This window comes from Camelina sativa, chromosome 5, assembly GCF_030686135.1.
Source record: "Camelina sativa cultivar CO46 ecotype springtype chromosome 5, ASM3068613v1".
Lineage (NCBI taxonomy): Eukaryota > Viridiplantae > Streptophyta > Magnoliopsida > Brassicales > Brassicaceae > Camelina > Camelina sativa.
The window spans coordinates 696,187-716,330 of record NC_141884.1 but is presented as its reverse complement, the minus strand read 5'-3'; the positions used below and the strand labels follow the sequence as shown (position 1 = coordinate 716,330).

At 33.8% G+C, this 20,144-nt stretch overlaps 3 protein-coding genes and 2 long non-coding RNA genes across 6 annotated transcripts; 2 read left to right on the top strand and 3 right to left on the bottom strand.

Moving 5' to 3' along the window:
• The first annotated feature begins 6,280 nt into the window (after positions 1-6,280).
• Positions 6,281-9,952, top strand: LOC104784659 (auxin response factor 11-like). Its single transcript, XM_010509703.3, has 13 exons — positions 6,281-6,744; positions 6,976-7,094; positions 7,184-7,339; positions 7,428-7,580; positions 7,684-7,768; positions 7,845-7,935; positions 8,006-8,170; positions 8,258-8,371; positions 8,457-8,529; positions 8,618-8,768; positions 8,938-9,296; positions 9,379-9,566; positions 9,655-9,952. Exons 1-13 carry the CDS (start codon positions 6,705-6,707, stop codon positions 9,788-9,790), a joined length of 1,830 nt encoding a protein of 609 aa, XP_010508005.1. The 5' UTR covers positions 6,281-6,704; the 3' UTR covers positions 9,791-9,952.
• Positions 9,953-10,497: 545 nt separating this feature from the next.
• LOC104784658 (uncharacterized) lies at positions 10,498-11,605 on the bottom strand. Its single transcript, XR_015558116.1, has 2 exons — positions 11,345-11,605; positions 10,498-11,263 (listed from the first exon to the last, which is right to left on the bottom strand). It is a non-coding gene; the product is annotated as an uncharacterized LOC104784658 (long non-coding RNA).
• Positions 11,606-14,392: 2,787 nt separating this feature from the next.
• On the top strand, positions 14,393-15,411 carry LOC104784657 (uncharacterized). The gene is made up of 2 exons (XM_010509701.3): positions 14,393-15,093; positions 15,196-15,411. The coding sequence occupies exons 1-2, from the start codon at positions 14,641-14,643 to the stop codon at positions 15,265-15,267; spliced, it is 525 nt and encodes a 174-aa protein (XP_010508003.1). The 5' UTR covers positions 14,393-14,640; the 3' UTR covers positions 15,268-15,411.
• Positions 15,412-15,457: 46 nt separating this feature from the next.
• LOC104784656 (uncharacterized) lies at positions 15,458-16,700 on the bottom strand. Its single transcript, XR_767268.3, has 3 exons — positions 16,523-16,700; positions 16,160-16,242; positions 15,458-15,724 (listed from the first exon to the last, which is right to left on the bottom strand). It is a non-coding gene; the product is annotated as an uncharacterized LOC104784656 (long non-coding RNA).
• A 312-nt stretch (positions 16,701-17,012) lies between these two features.
• Positions 17,013-19,443, bottom strand: LOC104784655 (uncharacterized). 2 transcript variants are annotated; one of them, XM_010509697.3, is made up of 2 exons: positions 19,186-19,443; positions 17,013-18,577 (listed from the first exon to the last, which is right to left on the bottom strand). In XM_010509697.3, the coding sequence occupies exon 2, from the start codon at positions 18,556-18,558 to the stop codon at positions 17,347-17,349; it is 1,212 nt and encodes a 403-aa protein (XP_010507999.1). In that variant the 5' UTR covers positions 18,559-18,577; positions 19,186-19,443; the 3' UTR covers positions 17,013-17,346. The 2 variants fall into 2 exon arrangements, with proteins under 2 accessions (XP_010507999.1, XP_010508000.1); XM_010509698.3 differs by having other exon boundaries at positions 19,010-19,381.
• Positions 19,444-20,144: the final 701 nt, after the last annotated feature.

Sequence of the window (20,144 nt, the reverse complement as noted above, 5' to 3'; positions counted from 1 at the left end):
TATCTTCGATTTGGAAAATTAGTTAATATGTGGGCTTTGTAATCGAAGTCTGTCTGGCTTCCATCGTGTTGTGTGTGGCCCATTTCATTTGACATTTCAGATTTCAGTATCATAATATTTTCTGTTAGCCTTTGATATATACACCTTAATTTCGAAATCTGTTTTTGATTAATTCTGAGCTTAAAAATTTTTTGTTATAACTTTTCAAACTTGATAAGTGGAGTGTCTTACTATATAAAACTGGGAAAGAAAGAGAGAGAGAGTAAATGGGGAACAAGAGGTGATAATAGCCTAATAGGGGTTTATTATAGTTTGGTGCTAATCATCTGGACCTATGACCACTAAACTCTTTCTAATCCTAATTAACAATATCGTAGTTGATAACACATGATTAAAGGAGGGGCGAAATGGCAGCTTTTTTATTTGTTTATTTTTTGACGACAAACTAATATTAACCGTAAGTTTATTTACTTAGCAAATATAACTGTTGAAAGACATTTGATGTCTTGTAAATCATTTATATTTTCATATTCAAAACTTTATACTAGTCATAAAATCTCTACAACAAAACAATTAAGTTTGGGCTGGTAATATTGTCCTGGTGCCCATAAAATATGGCACTCGCACGTTGGCGATATCAATGATTGTCATGTTTTTGTTCCTTGCACCCGCTTACTTATGTGTTATAGATACTTAGATTTGTATATGAAAGAAAGATGTATATAATATGAGTAAAGAGAAATAATGGAGTGGGAGAGAAAGAGAGATTGAGACCCATCAGTGAGAGAGACTGAGAGGCAGAGATGGTCATATATCATACGATCATGTGATTTATCATCTGGTCCCCTCGTTTTGTTTCTTTTTTCCTTCCCTTTTATGATATAAGAAAATTGCATTTTAAACAAATAAATTACAGTGGACCAACCATTGTTAATATATATATATATAGTAACTTTCTTCTTTCTGACTCTTTTTGAACTTTGTTTATAAATGTAAGTTTATATTTATGTGTGTGTGAATTTGGCTTGAAGTAGATACAATTCAATGAACCCACACTCCAACATAGTGTAATTATTTTTATTTTTATTTTTTGTCTTTTTATTTATTTATTATAACACTCAATAGCAAAGTCTAGGTTTTGTGGAAATTCGATTGCATATGTATAATTAAGCCAAACTATTTCAAGTGAATTGGGGATAATATTTAGTTAAATGATTTGTTATAAACAGATTTGAGAGAAACATCTTGTTAGCGAGTCTACCGACGTCCGACGTTATGTTATTAAGAGACATCACAATATTAGTTATATATTACGAATTAGAAGGAAAAAAACAAATGGAGTGTTTTCTTCTTTGGCTACTAATAATGTTTAATTTGTCCACTAATTATTTAAAGAAATTTGACCAATCCTTTGTCAAACATGTGTGAGGTACCTTTATTTTAATTTAAAAAATGGAAAAGGTAAATAAAATAAACACAAACAAGTACTAGGAATCCGTTCCTTTATACATATCTACCATTTGGTCCATTTCCTACAAATAAATTTTCAAAAGAGGCTAATCATGGAGCGGGGAAACACAAAAAAAAAAAGAAGAAAAAGAGACCACAAAACAAAGATTAGAGAAAATTGTATTTTCATTTTACAACTTTTAGGTTTGTTGCCTCATGTAATAACTTTAATGTGTTTCTTTCTACTTCTAGGAAAAATTATGTTTTAACTTTCTATGTCTCTTTGTTGTAACATTAATCGTGGAAATAATTGTTTTTGTTGATGTTAATTGTGGTAATCTAATATCCAAATATTATACAGTGTTAGAATTTAGTAGAATATGTACTGATATTATATGTATATGTATGTTATATATTTTTCTTTTCTTTTCTGTTTTTATTTTTTGGGTCATCCATTAATAGCTTTCAATTATTATTTGAATTTGAATTAAAATGATCATTAAAAAAATTGTACGAACTACTATACTATTCTTGATAATGATATATCCTCAGTCGAACGGATCTCAAATAGTTGGAGTCGTACGGACGATTTTGTTACGAGATTACCCCTTCAACGAAATACTTTTAATTATAGAATTTACGTATTTTTATTTATTGTTGATAAAAGGTTTGCAATTATACTATTTTATATTTATAGGATTTCAGTGGTCTTCTCTATAATGGGATTTGAATGGTTGCTATTGAATCAACATGTTGTTGCTGCTACTGCTAGTGCATAACAAACATGTGTTTGATGTTTAATTATTATGCAATTGGATTAAAATGTTGAATGAATAATAGAAATTGATAAAAGGCTTAAATGCTTTTTAAATTTAATTGCTTAGGTGAGTTCTTTCATTATATAATGATCAAGGATCGTTGGTTGCAAAATTACATATTCCAAAATGCCATAGTAGGGTTTAAGTTTTGAGAACTCATATCTGAAACTGATGTATCATAAATTGTTGTTCTATATATATAGGTGAATAACAGTTAGTACTTAATAGCTAGCATACGTGATTTATTGCGTTTGCATCGTGTACTAAATGTGATTAAAACCATATAATAAAATCAAAATCAGAACTGTATAAGTTTCCACATGTGTGTGTCTGTGAGATCACACTTCAGATTGATCCAGGTTTCAGATCATGTGCATGCATAAACTTGCATTTTATAATTACTATATAATTAATCTCGACCAGGAACATTATAAGAAGTTGAGATAGAGAGTGGTCTTTTTGATTTGCATATGTCTCCTCGTACTAATTATTCATTTTTAAATCGCTTGCACTTTATTATATATTTCTGTGGCAACATATTTAACAAGCTGGTCGGAACATGCCAATATGTAGCTTACTCCCCCATGTGATCAAGCTAACCTGATAATATTTCATCCGCGCTTGTCCAAAAAAAAAAAAAATTTATAACACCAATTTGTTCCCGATAATGAAGACTTGTCAAACGAAAACATTTATCGGAATGTGCATTGGTCAAGTACGTGCAAGTGCAACCAACTTGAATCATTCATGGAGAATGGAATTAATTAAATTCTTTTGTAATATCACGGTAAATTTTTGGCATGTTAATAATCTTTTTAGTAAAAAAATTTATGCTATAGAAGATAGTCGAAACTTGAAACACATGTCAAGAAACGATTTGGTTTTCATTGATATGATCATATGAAACACACTAATTTAGAAATCCATCTAATATGTGTTTTATATATTCGTACCGATTGGAAAGAAAGAAAAAAAAGTTTGGTACGTAATATATACGAAGCATGAGCTAGGTTAATTTGTATTGGAGGCAGCGAATCTAATTTGACTAAACTATAGAGAGATCCTAAGTTTTCCCGGTCCACCATAACAAAGCAAGCGTGAATCCAAACGCATTCTTCAGAGATGTAAATAAATTGACAAGTAGCAGTTTAAAAATACACGGAATCTAATCTCTAAATCCTGACCGAATAAATGGATCGGATCCGTTGCACCGATGGGTTACAAAGATAAACCTATTATAATTGATCCCAACTTTAATCTCTTGTTTTATGATGTATTTTTTTACTAGCTAAGGTCCATGAGCGCAGTGTTTCTCATATGAGCGCAGTGACCTTACACCTTACGTGAAAGGAAGGGTCATTTTTCTCACATAATTAAATTATATTTCTGCTTGCTAATTCTAGTCTGAAATATGTATGTCCAACCTCCAACCGTCTAACGTGCGGGTGTGAGAGGAAAAAAACTACACTGAATCAGATTAGTAACATAAATAGTGGTAAAAAAAACTTTAAAGGAAGAAAGCCATAAATGATACTAGCATAATAACTACTAATATAAAAGTAAGAAATGTCAATCTAAAATAAACGATGATACTGTTTTTTTGGTAGATTCTAGCTACAAGTGAAAAAATCTTAAATCATTTTTGTACTTATAGAAAACGAATAGTGGAAGATATTTCTCAAGCCCCAAAACATGTAATGTCCAATCAACCAGTTAATTTTTTTTTAATATGTTAGAAGACTTAAAAGTCAGTATTTTTAAGTAAAAAAATGATAAAAATTAGTGCAATAGTAGTATTCAAGATAATAGATACGCCGTTGGAATAAAATCTTCTTTTCTTGAATGTGTTGTTAACTTAAGCCAACCATTTGATTCTCTTTACTGCAGCTATATTAATTTTAAACAACCAATGAAATAACCATAACTTTCTTTTTAATATTTTACTCGTAATAATTTTTCATTTTTTTAAGTCTCTATATTCGATATGATGTCATTTTCTCATAAGATCACTTAAAGAAAAAAACCGATGACGATCTAGTTAGTTGAGACATGCATATCTGTAAAACGAATATACCTTTATTCTTATTCATCGAAGTGGCGATTATGACTAAACGAGTGATTAACTATAATTGCCCAAAAATATGAAATGGGCAAAAGTAATAATTACAGCAAAAGTAGTAGAAAAATATTGTTGTTGTGAAATGAATTCCATTGCACCACTAATTAAGCAATTAACAATACAATAAATCATATTCCCATCCGTGCGTTCCCATCCACTTTAAATAATCATATTCCCAACCAACAATTTGAAGCAAACGGTCCTCTACTTTTTATTGTTCGTTTTCTCTTTATCTATATTCTAATCATGTTTATTATCTGTAAAAACTACCTTTGTGCGTTGAAGTATATTTACAACTTGAGAGTAAAATGTACATTGACATCACTCATCTTGAGTTAACTATATACATATTAGTGTTATTTTTTTACCAAAAAAGTTAACTATATACATATGGTTATAGTTGTGGAAACCTTTGTTTTGCTTTAACAACAAGTCAACAAGTATATACTCCCTCTGTCTCACAAAGATTGAAGTTTAGGATTTTACACACATATTAAGATCGAGGGAATATATGATTAATTTATAATTTATTATTTTTCTGATGATTTTTTTATTTTATTTATGACAATCTCATAATTTATTCTATTAATACTTTTTCACTTTTTCACTTTTATACTCCATACACTCTACAACATCAGTAATCATTAAAACAAAATTTTATTAAAAATATTTAAAACATCAATCTCTAAAAGATAAAGAAAATTCTCTAAAACTTCAATCTTTGGGAGACAGAGGGAGTACAGTATAGTTAAAGTACATTATGAAAACCAACTGGACCAGCTTCAATAGGGAGAACAGAGATGTCCTTTTGTAATCGAGCAGCGTCTGAAATTAATACAGTCTACGCGTGTTTATTTGTGGTTCGTCCAATACAGCATGGCCATTGCCTTTCCCTCTGACGTGTCGGACCAACTTATACATCGTCTTTTTCATTAATTTTCACATATTTATTATTGTTTGAAATTCACATATTATTATGTTGTTGATATGTCACTAAGATATATGAATAATTGTTAATATGATTTATAAAGTAATATGATGAAATTGACTCGTATAAATGTTTCTTCGAAGTAACATAAAATGAAAGCCACACATGATTTGGTGGGGTTAAACATGATTTTCTTCATGATTTTTTATCCACTTTTTATGTTCTTTAGTATCATACTCGTATTATTAAAACTTGTTGGTTTTATATAATGTAAACTTGAAATCAACGTAGAATATTTTTGATGTTTGTGTTTAATGACGATCGACTTCTAAAGAATACTACAATAATTTTGATTCGCACTAATACAAAACTATTATTAGTTTCATAATATGCAAAACAAATCTCAATTAGAGCGTGAAGAGAAGAAGCAAGAAGCAAGAAAGAGAAGTTGAATTAACACGTGAACAAAAAAAAAAAAAAAGACTCGCACGCATACCAAAGTTCTTCTCTGATTAAGCCATAAAACGTTCGATGATGATGAGTTGGCAAAAATCTCTGCCTGGTACATTCACGAGCCAACACGTTTGCCTGCCACGTTCCAGACACAAGCTAGAAAGTAACGGTACCGTCAAAATCTAACAAAACTCGTCCTAACGGAAACTATAAACATCATCTCTTTTTTTTTTGGCTTCACGCGCCTTATTATGGTAATGAAGCTACTTCTGCCTTATTTTTTGACTAGCCTCTTGATAAAGACATGAGAGAGATTGAGTGAGCTAAATTCACTAGTAGTAACATTTCTTTTAAAAAAACTCAAGAACCAATTTGTGTCATTAACGGTCCATATTCTTTCTCACAATAATTTAATTGACCATATACGTTTCTTTAAAAAAACTCAAGAAACAGAACGGCAAACAGTTTATGAGTGAAGAGATAAAACGACACGGAGTTTGAAATAAAGATGATAAGGAAGGAAGACAAAAAGGCAAAGATGAGCGGTTTCGTAACTGAAACTGAAAGAAGCTAAAGAGAAAAACCCGGAAAAAAAAAAAGGAAAGAAAGAGAATTTAATTTTTCCTTATCACAATTTTGTGCTTTTGGTAATGAATTTATTATGTGTTCAGTAATGGATTGAATACAGACATAACCGTCGTGTCTAGTCTCTCTCTTTTGTTGTTTTTTTTTTTTACTTAAGCCTTTCTTCTTCTTACCCTTTCTTTGATGACTCTCTCTTGTCTTCTTCTTGTTTTGTTTCTTCTTTCATGGGTTAATTAATAATAACGCTCTCTGAGTCTTTCGTTTTCTTCTCCTTTGAAGCTCGATTTTTAGTTTCTTCCCGTTGTGTAAAGCTTGGATTTTTTTTTTTACTTTGTTCATGTGAGTTTGTTCGATGGCGAATGTAGTAGTGGATGCTGATTTCAGAAGATCAGGTGAATTCAATTTTGACTTCAATTCTCCCCAAGTTTGAGTTTTTTCTTCTTCTTCTAGCATTGTCTTGTCTTTGTGGAAAAAAAAAGTCAACATTTTTTTAGTTCTTTCTCACATCCGTGGGTTTGTTGTTAGCGAGCTAAACAACTTAGACCCACTTTAAAGCTTCGAATTTTGCTTTTGAAATTGAAAGGTTGGATTTTTTTTTGTTTTCTCTTGGGGGAATTTTTTAGGGACTAATGAAGATGATCAATTGTACACGGAGCTATGGAAAGCTTGTGCAGGGCCACTTGTTGAAGTACCTCGTTATGGTGAACGAGTTTTCTATTTTCCTCAAGGTCACATGGAACAAGTATGTATAGTATCCCTAAATGCTCAAAAAAATTGTTCCTTTTTTGTTTTCTCAATTTTAAGAATTGAATGTTTTTTATTATGTAACAGTTGGTGGCTTCGACTAATCAAGGAGTCGTTGATCAAGAGATACCAGTTTTTAATCTTCCTCCGAAGATACTTTGCCGTGTTCTTAGTGTTGTGTTAAAAGCAGAGCATGAGACTGATGAGGTTTACGCTCAGATCACATTACACCCTGAAGAAGATGTAAGTCAAAAAAATAAGAATTTTTGAATTAATATGTTATCAACAATTCAGTCAATTTGATTTTTTTTTTTTGGGTTTTGATTTGCAGCAAAGTGAACCAACAAGCCTTGATCCACCTGTAGTCGAACCAGCTAAACCAAAGGTTGATTCGTTTGTGAAGATTCTAACAGCTTCTGATACAAGCACTCATGGTGGATTCTCTGTCCTTCGTAAACACGCCACTGAGTGTTTGCCTTCTCTTGTAATTAAATTGCTTTTTTTTATCATTCCATCTCCCATTTTTCAGATTTTGGCCTTTTCTTAGCTGAATTTTATCTAATTGATTTTTGATTTTCATTACTTAGGATATGACACAACCTACACCAACTCAAGAACTTGTAGCTAAAGATCTTCACGGCTATGAATGGAGGTTTAAGCATATTTTTAGAGGTAACAGTCTATTTTAGAGAGTCTCTATTATCTAAGAGGTTTAAGAGTCTATTGAGTTTGTTTTATTTCGATGTAGGTCAACCGAGGAGGCATTTACTTACAACAGGTTGGAGTACATTTGTAACCTCAAAAAGACTTGTAGCCGGAGATGCATTTGTGTTCTTGAGGTATCTACAAAGCTTGATCCTTTTACTAAAGTTCACAAGCTTTACAGTAATCTTTTTATGATGTTTTAAGGGGTGAAACTGGGGATTTACGGGTTGGTGTGAGACGTTTAGCTAGGCAGCAAAGTACGATGCCTGCATCCGTTATTTCGAGTCAGAGTATGCGTTTGGGAGTTCTTGCTACAGCTTCTCATGCTGTTAATACAAAATCTATATTTATTGTGTTATATAAACCGAGGTGAAGTTTCAATCTATGCATCTTATATATATAGGTTGCTAGTGAAAGGCTTTAAGGCTTTAATAATATAGACTTTAATTTCTTCAGGATAAGCCAATTTATAATCAGTGTGAACAAGTATATGGTGGCAATGAAGAACGGGTTTGCTCTCGGTATGCGGTTTAGGATGAGATTTGAAGGAGAAGAGTCTCCTGAGAGAATGTATATTTCTGAATTCCTCTTTGGTCACTTTGTTGATTTCTTGATTGTAGTTGTTGTCTGAATTTTAGATTGGTTCATTCTTCAGATTTACAGGTACTATTGTTGGTAGTGGAGATCTATCTTCTCAGTGGCCAGCTTCGAAATGGAGGTCACTGCAGGTTAAGTGAATTTAGAATCATTCTCTAGAGATGATATATCATATGATTCTAGTAAATCTTGAGAATCTTTTGGTTTTCCTGTATTTAGATCCAATGGGACGAGCCATCCACTATTCAAAGACCAAATAAGGTTTCATCATGGGAGATCGAGCCTTTCTCACCATCCGCGCTAACCTCTGCTCCTACGCAACCACAGTCAAAGTCCAAACGGTCCAGACCAATTGATTCATCAGTTTCAGGTACCTTCAATACTAAACTTTAGGTACCTTTTAGAGTTAACCTGCAGGTCTGATGTATTGTAAAAAAAATTACCATACCAAGAACCAAAAACAGTGAGAAATTACTTTTTAGTTTTTACTGCTTTTTCTCATATACTTTTGACTATGAAACTTGTGTCCTGCATTGCAGAAATCACAGGGAGTTCTGTAGCTTCTACTTACTTGAGCAGCTTCTCGCAGAGCCATGAGTCTAATCCATCAGTCAAACTGTTGTTCCATGATCCAGCAACCGAGAGGAACTTGAACAATTCGGTGTTCTCAAGCGGATTACAAGGCAAGACAACCGAGGCTCCGGGCACAAGTTGCTGTAGGCTGTTCGGATTCGATCTCACGAGCAAGCCTTCTTCTTCTGCTCCAATTCCTCCTGAAAAGCAAATAATAAGTGTGAATTCAAACAACTCTGATTCTACCACCAAGTGTCAAGATCCTAACTCGTCGAACTCAACAAAAGAGCAGAAGCAACAAACATCCACAAGAAGCCGAACCAAGGTATAAAACAAACCATTACTCTTCACTTCAAACTCAAAAAAGAGACAAACTTTGTTGTTTCTCAAAAAAGTTATTTGTAAAGGTGCAAATGCAAGGAACAGCGGTTGGACGCGCGGTTGATTTGACATTGTTAAGATCATACGACGAATTAATCAAAGAGTTAGAGAAAATGTTTGAGATTGAAGGAGAGCTTAGTCCAAAAGACAAATGGGCTGTTGTGTTTACAGATGATGAAGGTGACATGATGCTTGTAGGAGACGATCCGTGGGAGTAAGTCTCTCTCTCTCTCTACCCCTTTCTTAAGTCTTTAGCTTTCTCTCCCTCTCTTGTTTTAACGATTGTGTTCTTGAATGTGCAGTGAGTTCTGTAAAATGGCAAAGAAGTTATTCATATATTCGAGTGAAGAGGTCAAGAAAATGAGCTCAAAGTCTTTGTTGGATGATGAAGGTACAATCGTAAATCTTGAATCGGATCAGAGGACAGTTCACGTTTAATGAAGAAGTTCTCGATTTCTTTCTTGGATCCTCCCACCGAGATGCGAAGTTAGGTGGTTTGTGTTTGTGTTTGCATTTGACGTAGGTGGGTTTTGTTATCTTTAACATAAAAGAATTAAAGACTATATAATATAATATGAATGATAATCCTTTTTTATTAAATAATAATTATATATACTCTAAGAAGACATCCGCCAAAGAGGTGGATGTAAGTTGTCTTCAGTTTGGTTCCAGTCTTCAATTCAACGCTGGTGGAGTGTGTTGCCACCAGAGAGTGAAAAGGGGAGTCTGTTTATTCTAGTTTTAGGTTTGCTTAGAGTGTCGAAGAAGGATCCAAAGTCTCTGTGTCTTTGTGTCTTATTTGATCTCATTGTCTTGTAGATATTGAATTAAAGCAAAGGTTATTGTGATGGTGTGAGTTATACAGGTAAAAGCCCACCTGTGAATTGTCAAAACAGTCTTTAGATGATGATGGTAATAAAACTCATGTCTTTGTTTGCAAAATTGCAACTTCTCGCCTTAGGAAATGATGAAGAGGTTCTGAGTTCAGTTATCATATTTAGCAGTAGACAATTGTGAATTTAGTTAATAGTTTGAAACACTCATGCATATAATACGTAACAACTTTATTTAGAGAAGATTCAACTCATAGGGACATGACCCTAGAGGATACAATACTCTGTTAGATTGTAGAACTATCGCGAATGTAAAGCAATACGGTATTCAATTAGAAATAGATCCAAGAGTTACAGAGATTGTAATCGAGAATCAGAAAGAGAAATAGAAGTGTTTGATTGTTTAATCCGAGAAGCTAGATCAACATAGATCGAAACCTGAGCACATCACTCAGGAGCTCAAGAACATCTCTTGAAGCTTAACAACCCAGATTCAACATAATGAGGAAGAAGAGCTTCACAGCTCTTTTAAGCTGATACCGTAACGGCCAAGCCTCCTCCACAATCAGAGTCTTTATCACTATCCACGTCATCCTCTTCTTCACTTACTTCCTTATGAAGAATCGTATCATACTCACACACATATATATATATATTGGGGGCGGGTTCAATTTATTTATTTCATCTTATATAAACTCTAGGTATAAAATAGATGAACCCTCCTTCGATTATGGCATGGATTGATTTGACGGGCCGGTGCCATTATTAAGACGCACTGGCTTGGGATAATCGCGAGCATCACCAACACGGCAATGATAAGCTACTACATTAATATAATGTGCAAGGAGTCTGACTTCTTCAAGGTCTCTGAGCTCAAGGCCACTCTTTTCGTACTCCGCAGTGACGACTATGAGGCAATTCAAGCCACTAGGCTCGCTGTCAATAACTTTTGTAGTTGCTGCAATATACTTATAGCCTCCAACGTATTTAGGTTTGACGAACCGTTGCTTCATGGTTTTCATCTGGTGATCCAATGACTCAATTTCCGTATGAGTCGAGTGAGCAGATGGGTGAAGGTCTAGCCAACAAAAACAATGAATATATTAGAGTTATGAACATATATGAAATTATAAGAGTATGAGAGTTATATAATATATACCTTTAAGTTTTTTATTACAAATGACAGTCCAATTGCGGACAAAACGGTCCCAGAATCGTTCTTGCGGGACGGAAAGCTTATACTGCGTCTCACAAACTCGTCTCCGTGACATTTCTCTAGCTACTTACTTATCCTTGATGATGTTTGCCTTTAATTTTGTGAATTTTATCAATGTATCATGCCATGTTTATATAGCCCAATGGTTATGAAGAAAAAATATTGCATTATTATTATTATTTTTGAGCAATTACACAATTAATTATATTTTCCCACTTAACTTTTAATCATATATGTATACCATTTTCCAAAATTTAACAATTTTCCTATGGGCCATGTGCATCCTCTGCTTCACCTAATTAAGGCAATACTAGAATATAAGAATATGACGTGAGCGGACCAAATTCATCAGTAACTTGAACGGACCAAATTCATCAGTAACTTGAACGGACAAAAATTAATTAACATGGCTAATTTTTCTTGATCAACTTATTTCCTTAGCAATAAAATGTATATATATTTCCCAAAACTGATGAATAGTATATATTAGGGAAAGCAAAAATCAATTTTTAATATAAATTTATGGACAATGTTTTACCAAATTTATCAGTAACTTGAACGGATCAAATTCATCAGAAACTTGAACGGACCAAAATTAATTAACATGACTAACTTTTCTTAATCAACTTATTTCCTTAGCAATAAAATGTATATATATTTCCCAAAACTGATGAATAGTATATATTGGGAAAAGCAAAAATCAATTTTTAATATAAATTTATGGACAATGTTTTACCAAATTCATCAGTAACTTGAACGGACCAAATTCATCATAAACTTGAACGGACCAAAATTAATTAACATGGCTAATTTTTCTTGATCAACTTATTTCCTTAGCAATAAAATGTATATATATTTCCCAAAACTGATGAATAGTATATATTGGGGAAAGCAAAAATCAAATTTTAATATAAATTTATGGACAATGTTTTACCAAATTCATCAGTAACTTGAATGGACCAAATTCATCAGAAACTTGAACGGACCAAAATTAATTAACATGACTAATTTTTCTTAATCAACTTATTTCCTTAGCAATAAAATGTATATATATTTCCCAAAACTGATGAATAGTATATATTGGGGAAAGCAAAAATTAATTTTTAATATAAATTTATGGACAATGTTTTACCAAATTCATCAGTAACTTGAACGGACCAAATTCATTAGAAACTTGAACGGACCAAAATTAATTAACATGACTAATTTTTCTTAATCAACTTATTTCCTTAGCAATAAAATGTATATATATTTCCCAAAACTAATGAATAGTATATATTGGGGAAAGCAAAAATCAATTTTTAATATAAATTTATGGACAATGCTTTACCAAATTCATCAATAACTTGAACGGACCAAATTCATCAGAAACTTGAACGGACCAAAATTAATTAACATGACTTATTTTTCTTAATCAACTTATTTCCTTAGCAATAAAATGTATATATATTTCCCAAAACTGATGAATAGTATATATTGGGAAAAGCAAAAATGAATTTTTAATATAAATTTATGGACAATGTTTTACCAAATTCATCAGTAACTTGAACGGACCAAATTCATTAGAAACTTGAACGGACCAAAATTAATTAACATGACTAACTTTTCTTAATCAACTTATTTCCTTAGCAATAAAATGTATATATATTTCCCAAAACTGATGAATAGTATATATTGGTTAAAGCAAAAATCAATTTTTAATATAAATTTATGGATAATGTTTTACCAAATTCATCGGTAACTTGAACGGACCAAATTCATCAGTAACTTGAACGGACCAAAATTAATTTACATGACTAATTTTTCAGATTTTGTGTAGGCCTGATAAAACTAAATAATGTGGTAGTAGGCCCAATTTTTTTAGCTCATTAGATTATATATACTCTATGGAGAAGAGATGATTATTAAAGAAGACATGAACATCGATACTGTAAGACATGATTTTTTGAGGTCATAAGATAATATATATTTTCCATGTCCTCAATCTTTTTACATTTCACACTTGTCGCAGCTTATTTATAATCAGTTGACTAATTAACCCAAAAAAAAAACCTACAAAAGAAAAAAAAATGTGTCAATCCAGTATAGAATATACGTGTTTGCAATTTTTGATTAAATAGTATTGCAGTATGATAATCTATTTTTTTATTAAATAATAATTATATATATACTCGAAGAAGACAAAATGCAAATAACCTGCTCCTAAAACAAACAATTAAAAGAAAGAAAAAACAAATAAAGAACCTGCTCTCTTAATCTTGTGTTCCGCGTAAGAAAAGACCCACACACAACGACTCACCTAAGACCACATTCATCGTATTTTAATAATTCTTTCATAACTTAAGTTAATCATATCACTATACTCTTTTAGACATGCAAGAGAACACAATAAGCTTGAGAGAGATCATGAGCTCTCGGTGTCGGTGGGAAATGTGTTTTAACTCTCTACTCATGAACCACATTTTAGTAATGGGTCCACTTTGGGCTTTCTTTTTTTAACTCGTTAATCATAATAAAGTCATTTGTCGGCAAATTATTTTCACGTCAGCTACATAATTCCTTAATTGTGTACAAAATTTTCTTGAATGTAGTAGAGTAGTATATCACAAGCGCTCAAGCAGTTTGTGATCAATTGCATGAGTACAAAAATGATTATTAAAGAAGAGATGGTTAAAAGAACAGTCGCACGCGCCTTTTGCATGAACAGTCTCAAGACATGATTCAAGTGCGCGTTGGTATTTCGAGTGTTTGCTGCTTATTGTACTCTCGTACTGTTACATTACACCTCTAGAAAAGAGGATCATAGACAGTTTATGAGCACTTGGGTAAAAATATTGAATAGTGGTGCACTTAGTTTAGTTAGAAGTTAGAACAACAAAATATTGTAAAAAATTCATAAGAGAATGACACTGTTACAACTTTAGTGACAATCTATTCTTTGAATAGTAAAAGAAAACAAATAATAACAGTTTAGTTGGTGAGAGAGGGATTTGGTGGTGACGTTGTCTGTCAATTTCCTCCAACAAAAGAGTATTGACTTATATGAAAGGTTGTCTATGTTAGTAGTCAATAGTAAAAAATCCACCGTTGGATCATCAATGATCACAAATGATTTGCGACATATTTAATGCATTGTCTAATCTTTTCTTCACTTTCCACTACCTAAAAAAGAAACAGCCTAAAAGACTCTAAGCAGGAAGAACAAGCAAGTAAAGACACATAGAAGAGAAAACACAGAAATGAGAGAAGCAAAGGAAGAAGAGAAGGCGAAGCTGGCACTTGTGTTAGCTGCAAAGTCAAGATCATTGTTGTACACTTCATCGCCTGCAAGTCCACGTGTGTTTGCTTCTCCGATTCACACTCTTGCCTCTGTTCCGTTTTGCTGGGAAGACCAACCAGGCAAGCCCAAGAACCCTCTCCGTCCTCTTTCTTACCCCAAGTGTCTTGATTTGCCTCCTCGTTTGCTCCTTCCTGGTGAGTTTACGCACATGCCCTTGCCCGAGAGGAGACATGGTCCCTTCCGGTTCTTGCGGAGGAAAGGGAGAGGGGGTGTTGTTGTCAGGGATAATTATGTCTTTTTGTCGGAGAGTCAGAGAGCAGGAGAGATCAACGAGAACAACATGAAGATCATGAAGTTTAACAGATCAGGGAGTTACCATGGTGGTGGCTCTGTTAAAGGATCTCACTTTTGGGTAAAGTATCTGTGTTTCTCAGCTCATTCTTCGTGACTTGACTTCGTCTGTCTTTTCAAGTCTTGTGTTTTTACTCAAATGGGTTTGGTTGGGGAAATGCAGGGAAGTTTATGCAAGGGACTGAAGCTAGCAATGCCATGGAAGAACAAGAAGCTTAGAAGTGAAAGTGTTTGAGCCTGTTATTATCAAATTGCATTACAAGACACATCTTACCATCTTTCTATTTATCTGTTGAAGGATCAAAGATGATGTAAAAGAGCTAATAAGCGTGTATGTAAGATTTATTATAATGAGAAGCTAATATCTGTGTGATGTGTATATATACTCCATAATGTTAAGACTCATGAGTCATGGCAAGAAAAAAAGTTTGAAGCTTTTCTTCATTTGTCATTAAGAAATGAATACATCTGATCGATCAAGTGATGAACAAGAGTGAGTGTACACACATACACAGGCCTTTATATAAGTTTCAGAACAAAAAAACATGAGTCTTGCCTTATTTCATTTTGCGAATAAAAGAGTTAAAAGACAAAAAAAGAAAACATGGATAAAATCTGAAATGTAAGAAAACAGGGGAAAAATCATTGCTTGGATTTTAACTCTGTTTCTTCCCTGTGACACCAGCAATAACCTGCAAAAGCAAATTGGTTCCGAGTTAATACTTGAATCATTTGTTTGCCTATACAGACTATACATCAAAAGTGTTGAATCATTAAGCAATGGGTTAACTAACTAGTCTATTTTATCTCCAATCCGGTGTTTCACTTGAAAGAAAACATGATCATGACACTCTCAAAGTCATACATGAATCAAAGATGGAACTTTCAAATCACAAGAATATGAAGCAAGGTGAGGAGGAACAAAAACAATGAGATGATGTATAAGCTTAAATCACATTCCAAAAAGACAGAACTTGGCCACATCCAAACATACAGAAACAATATGGACGACAAAAACTATGGAGATTCCGAACCAGAAACATACATTACAGATTAAATCTAGTCCAAGTAACAAAAAACCAAATTGCAACAGAGAGAGAGAGAGAGACATTAGTAGTAAAGCTTACATCGGTAAGTGGGGGAGCTTTAACTTGTTTGGATGCCTCGAGTGAGTCTAGTATAGGCCTCACAACAGCAGGCAAAAATAGTCCTACGAAAATTGAAAACAAACCCATCATCAAAATAATGTATAAAGACTTAACCTTTTGCTACTAAATCAGTGATTTACATCAAAGATAAATGAGTAATCAAAACTAGGATTAGATCACAATCTAAAACAAACTCTCTTTGACAAACCATAGGTATGACGATTCCAGAATCTATGTGAAGCAAATCGTAACTAAGAAAGAGAATGCCATCGATTTTGCGATCTGCCGCGTGTAAGCAAAGGGGGATTTAGAAAGAAAGAGATTGAATTCTAGGGTTCATACCAATACCGCCGATTAAGCAAGACGCAGCAACGACTGGCTCCTGCGCTACGAACATCCTCAATTTCTCCATTACCGGCATTTTTTTCTTCTTTCGATTTCAGTCTCTTCCTCTTTTTGGATTACGACCGAAGCTCGTCGTCGTCGTCGATGTCTCTGATTCGATTGATAGTTCCAGAGTAAACCATTTTCTCACCTGAGGATTCAATTATGGATTCTAGTCGGGTCGGGTCGGTTCAGATCACTGGGCCTGAATGTTCGAATTCAGCCCATATTATAGCTGCCACGTAATTTAACCGAAAACTAAAATAGAATGAAAATTACATTTAAACCTTTTCTCTTTCTGTTTTATTTACCCAGCAGTAAAAATCTCAGAGTGAACAAATGATTCATACACACGATCCGAACTCAAAATTACCAAAAAAAACCGTAAATATAAAGTCTTTCAAATTTCAATTGATCCCAAAAACCATGATCTATTATAGATCATCTATACATGAAAGAGGGATCATATATAGCTAAGAAAAAGTAATATATGCAGATTTTTACATGAAGATACATACTTGCTTACATTACATTCAGGAAAGATAATTTCTTCTGATTTTCAAGAAAAAAATAGAGGAAAAAAGCACAATATTAACAAAATTCTTACAACAATTTACATTCTCATTAACCAAATCCAAAAGCTGCATTCGAAGCAAACCTTAAAAACTCTAATTCAAGACCATCAAAGCTCTATTCACTGTGGGAAAAGATGATTTTTTTTTCTTCTCAATTAAACCTTTCGAGGTCTCTCTGTCTCTTGTCTCTTTTCTTTTATCTTTTGATTAGAACGATAGCATCTGCATCCATCCAACAGTCCATCCAAGTAGCAAACCAGCACCAACAAGACTCATCCCCAAAGCTAAACTAACTGCATACTTAGCTCCATTCGTTTTACCACTTTTGCTTCTTCTCTTCCTCCCACCTTTTCTTGCTTTGCAATTGCTCCATGGGATGGAAACCTGTGGCTTTTCGTTGCTCTTTTTGCTGTTGTTGTTGTTATTCTCAATCTTCTTGTTCTTTATTTGGAGGTAAAGTGCTTCAAGCTGAAGCAGTTGTAACCATTGCTTATACCCGAAAAGCTCTGATGCTTGCTTAAACAAGAGCTTCACCAAGTGCTCTTTCTCCGCACAAGCTTCTTTAGCCATGTTCTCCGCTTCCCTAGCTCGTGTTTGAGAATGCCTCAGCGCTTCTAGTAACTCTGATTTGCTTAAATCAGACTCAGACGAAGCATCGGTTCTGTTCTTGAAGCTGTTTCCTCTGCTTGGTCCATGCTCGTTGATGGTTTGTTGGTTAGAGACAGAGTAATCTCTGAAACCATCACGTGGACTACCATAATAAGAGCGTTTCATCTTCTGTGGTGTTGGAAGATCACAGTTCTCAACGTAGTCTAGTGATCTTTGTGCAACCAAGGAAGCTAATTCATCTTTATCAGTAGTTCGCCACCACGGTTCAGCTTTCTCGTTTGAGAGAGGATTCCATGGTGAGCTCGGATCAAAAGCTGGCTCATTTAGCTTCTTCTCAGTGGACTCATCATAGCTACCATAACTTTCCCTTGTTTCCATCAACTCTATAAACTCTTGAAAGCTTTCTGAATTATAAGTCTTTACTTGTTTCTTCTCTCCAGCTCCTAATTCAGGCTTCTTCTCAGTTAGGACTTCATTGTTGTTAACCTCTAATGGCTTCTTATTCACCATCTGAAAGGAGGGGTGGTGAGGAGTCCACAAACCGGTGTTGTGAGGTAAGAGATCAGGGAAATTAGGGGTTCGATGAAGAGGCATGAAACCTGAACAAGATGACTGATGATGTTGTGGTTCAAGAGAAGAAGAAGGTCGAGAAGAAGAAGAACCAGAGTCTTCGACTTGCTTAGTTGATGAAGGAGTTGAGGAAGAAGAAGATTGGCAATAAGTAAACTTGGGAGCTCTTTTAGCGTCTTCTTGGACAAAGCAACGGTTAACAGTTCTTTGCCAAACTGCTCTAGCTTCAGCTGCTGCCATTATTTCACCATAACTCTCTCTGAGAAACAAAAGAGATTCAAGAACAATGTGATTCAGAGAAAATCATGGCAGATTTAGCAAAATCTCATATGAACCGTTTTGATTCTAATAATAGTTATAAAGGAAGAATCTTTCTTTCTGATAACCGACAAGATCGATCCATCAACCAAAAAAAAACAAAAGCTTTCCCTTTTTCATTTGCCCCAATAATAATAGAATCTGATGTTTTTTGCCTTTAAGGTAAAATGAAGAATTAGTTCCTAATTTTGTTTTACAAGCAAACAAAACTCAGAGCCAGATTCTATTTGTCAATTTAAGCAAACTCATTTTCTTTTCTTTTTTTTGTACTTAGTACTTACCAAATACCAACCAAATCATCGTACTTTGAAATAGAAATCAAATCCAATAAACTTCAACTATATTATAAAACAGAGGAAGGATAAAAACACACAGATCAAACCCGGTGAGACTCTAAGAATCGAAAGTCGGACACGAAAACAGCGGTTGATGATTCAAATTGTCTGATTTTGGTGACATAATTCATCAACTGAAGAGGACGAATCAATCACAGAGAGAAACAACAATAAGTTTGCAGAAATTCATATAAAAGAGATAAAAAAAACTAACCAGAAGGGAGGGAGAGAAGAGTAACACCAAAATCAATAAAGAGACGGAAACACAGAAACTGGTTAATCAATCTCGTGAAGATAAGAGTTTGGTCTGATCTTTTTTGTTTTCAATGAATTGTCAGAGAATTTTTGTTTGCTTTCGATTAAGCTTTTTTTGAATCTTTTTTTTTGTTTTTGCAGTTTACTATTTGTTTTCTTTCTTTCTTTCTTCTCTCCTGTGTGTCATTCAGCACGCAATCTTCCCTTAAACGACAACGTTTTTTGAGAGGACCCATAGTGTTGTTATTGTTATTGAGAGTCTTTGAGTCCACAGATTTGCCCATAGATTTCACGCGACAGCCGTTCGATTAGATATTAATTACACGTGGCCTGAAACAGAAAGATCTATTTTTGTACGGATAAGACCTTTTTTTTTTGAAAAATACCCTAAAATACCATCAAATTAGTTTTCCTTCCTAATATACCACACATTCCTTATTTTTCCATTAATACCATTAGTTACTAATTAGAAAGACAATTCTACCCTTGTAGCATAAACACAAATTGAACGAAGCTTTTAGGTTTATCGATCATTCCATCTCCTTCGTTGGTGAACGACATTGTTTTTGGTGAGATCTGGCAGCTCCGTCTAGCTATGACGTTGTCCCCGTCTTCCTCCAGCATCGTCAATTTCTTATTACCTATGGCGCTGTCTTCCTCCAGCACCATCATCTCCGTCTTCCTTTGACAGTGTCATTCTCTAGCATCGTCTTCATCTATCTTCCTCTGACATCATGATTGCTTTGTTACTTGAATCGATTCAATCTCAATTCTAAACGTATCTCAACAGAAATGTTATTTGCTTTTTATAATTTTTGTTTCTTCTCTCTCTTGAAGCTAGCGATTCATTGGGTTTGAAATTGGGAAATTATGAAACCATAACTCCTCAATCAGAGAGGAATTAGGCAATTTTTCATG

Coding starts and splice junctions, on each gene's coding strand:
- LOC104784659 (XM_010509703.3), top strand. CDS start 6,705: ATGGCGAATGTAGTAGTGGATGCTGATTTCAGAAGATCAG. Junction 8,530..8,617: donor CGAAATGGAGGTCACTGCAG/GTTAAGTGAATT, acceptor TCCTGTATTTAG/ATCCAATGGGACGAGCCATC. Junction 8,769..8,937: donor AATTGATTCATCAGTTTCAG/GTACCTTCAATA, acceptor CCTGCATTGCAG/AAATCACAGGGAGTTCTGTA.
- LOC104784657 (XM_010509701.3), top strand. CDS start 14,641: ATGAGAGAAGCAAAGGAAGAAGAGAAGGCGAAGCTGGCACTTGTGTTA. Junction 15,094..15,195: donor TTAAAGGATCTCACTTTTGG/GTAAAGTATCTG, acceptor GGGGAAATGCAG/GGAAGTTTATGCAAGGGACT.
- LOC104784655 (XM_010509697.3), bottom strand. CDS start 18,558: ATGGCAGCAGCTGAAGCTAGAGCAGTTTGGCAAAGAACTGTTAACCGT.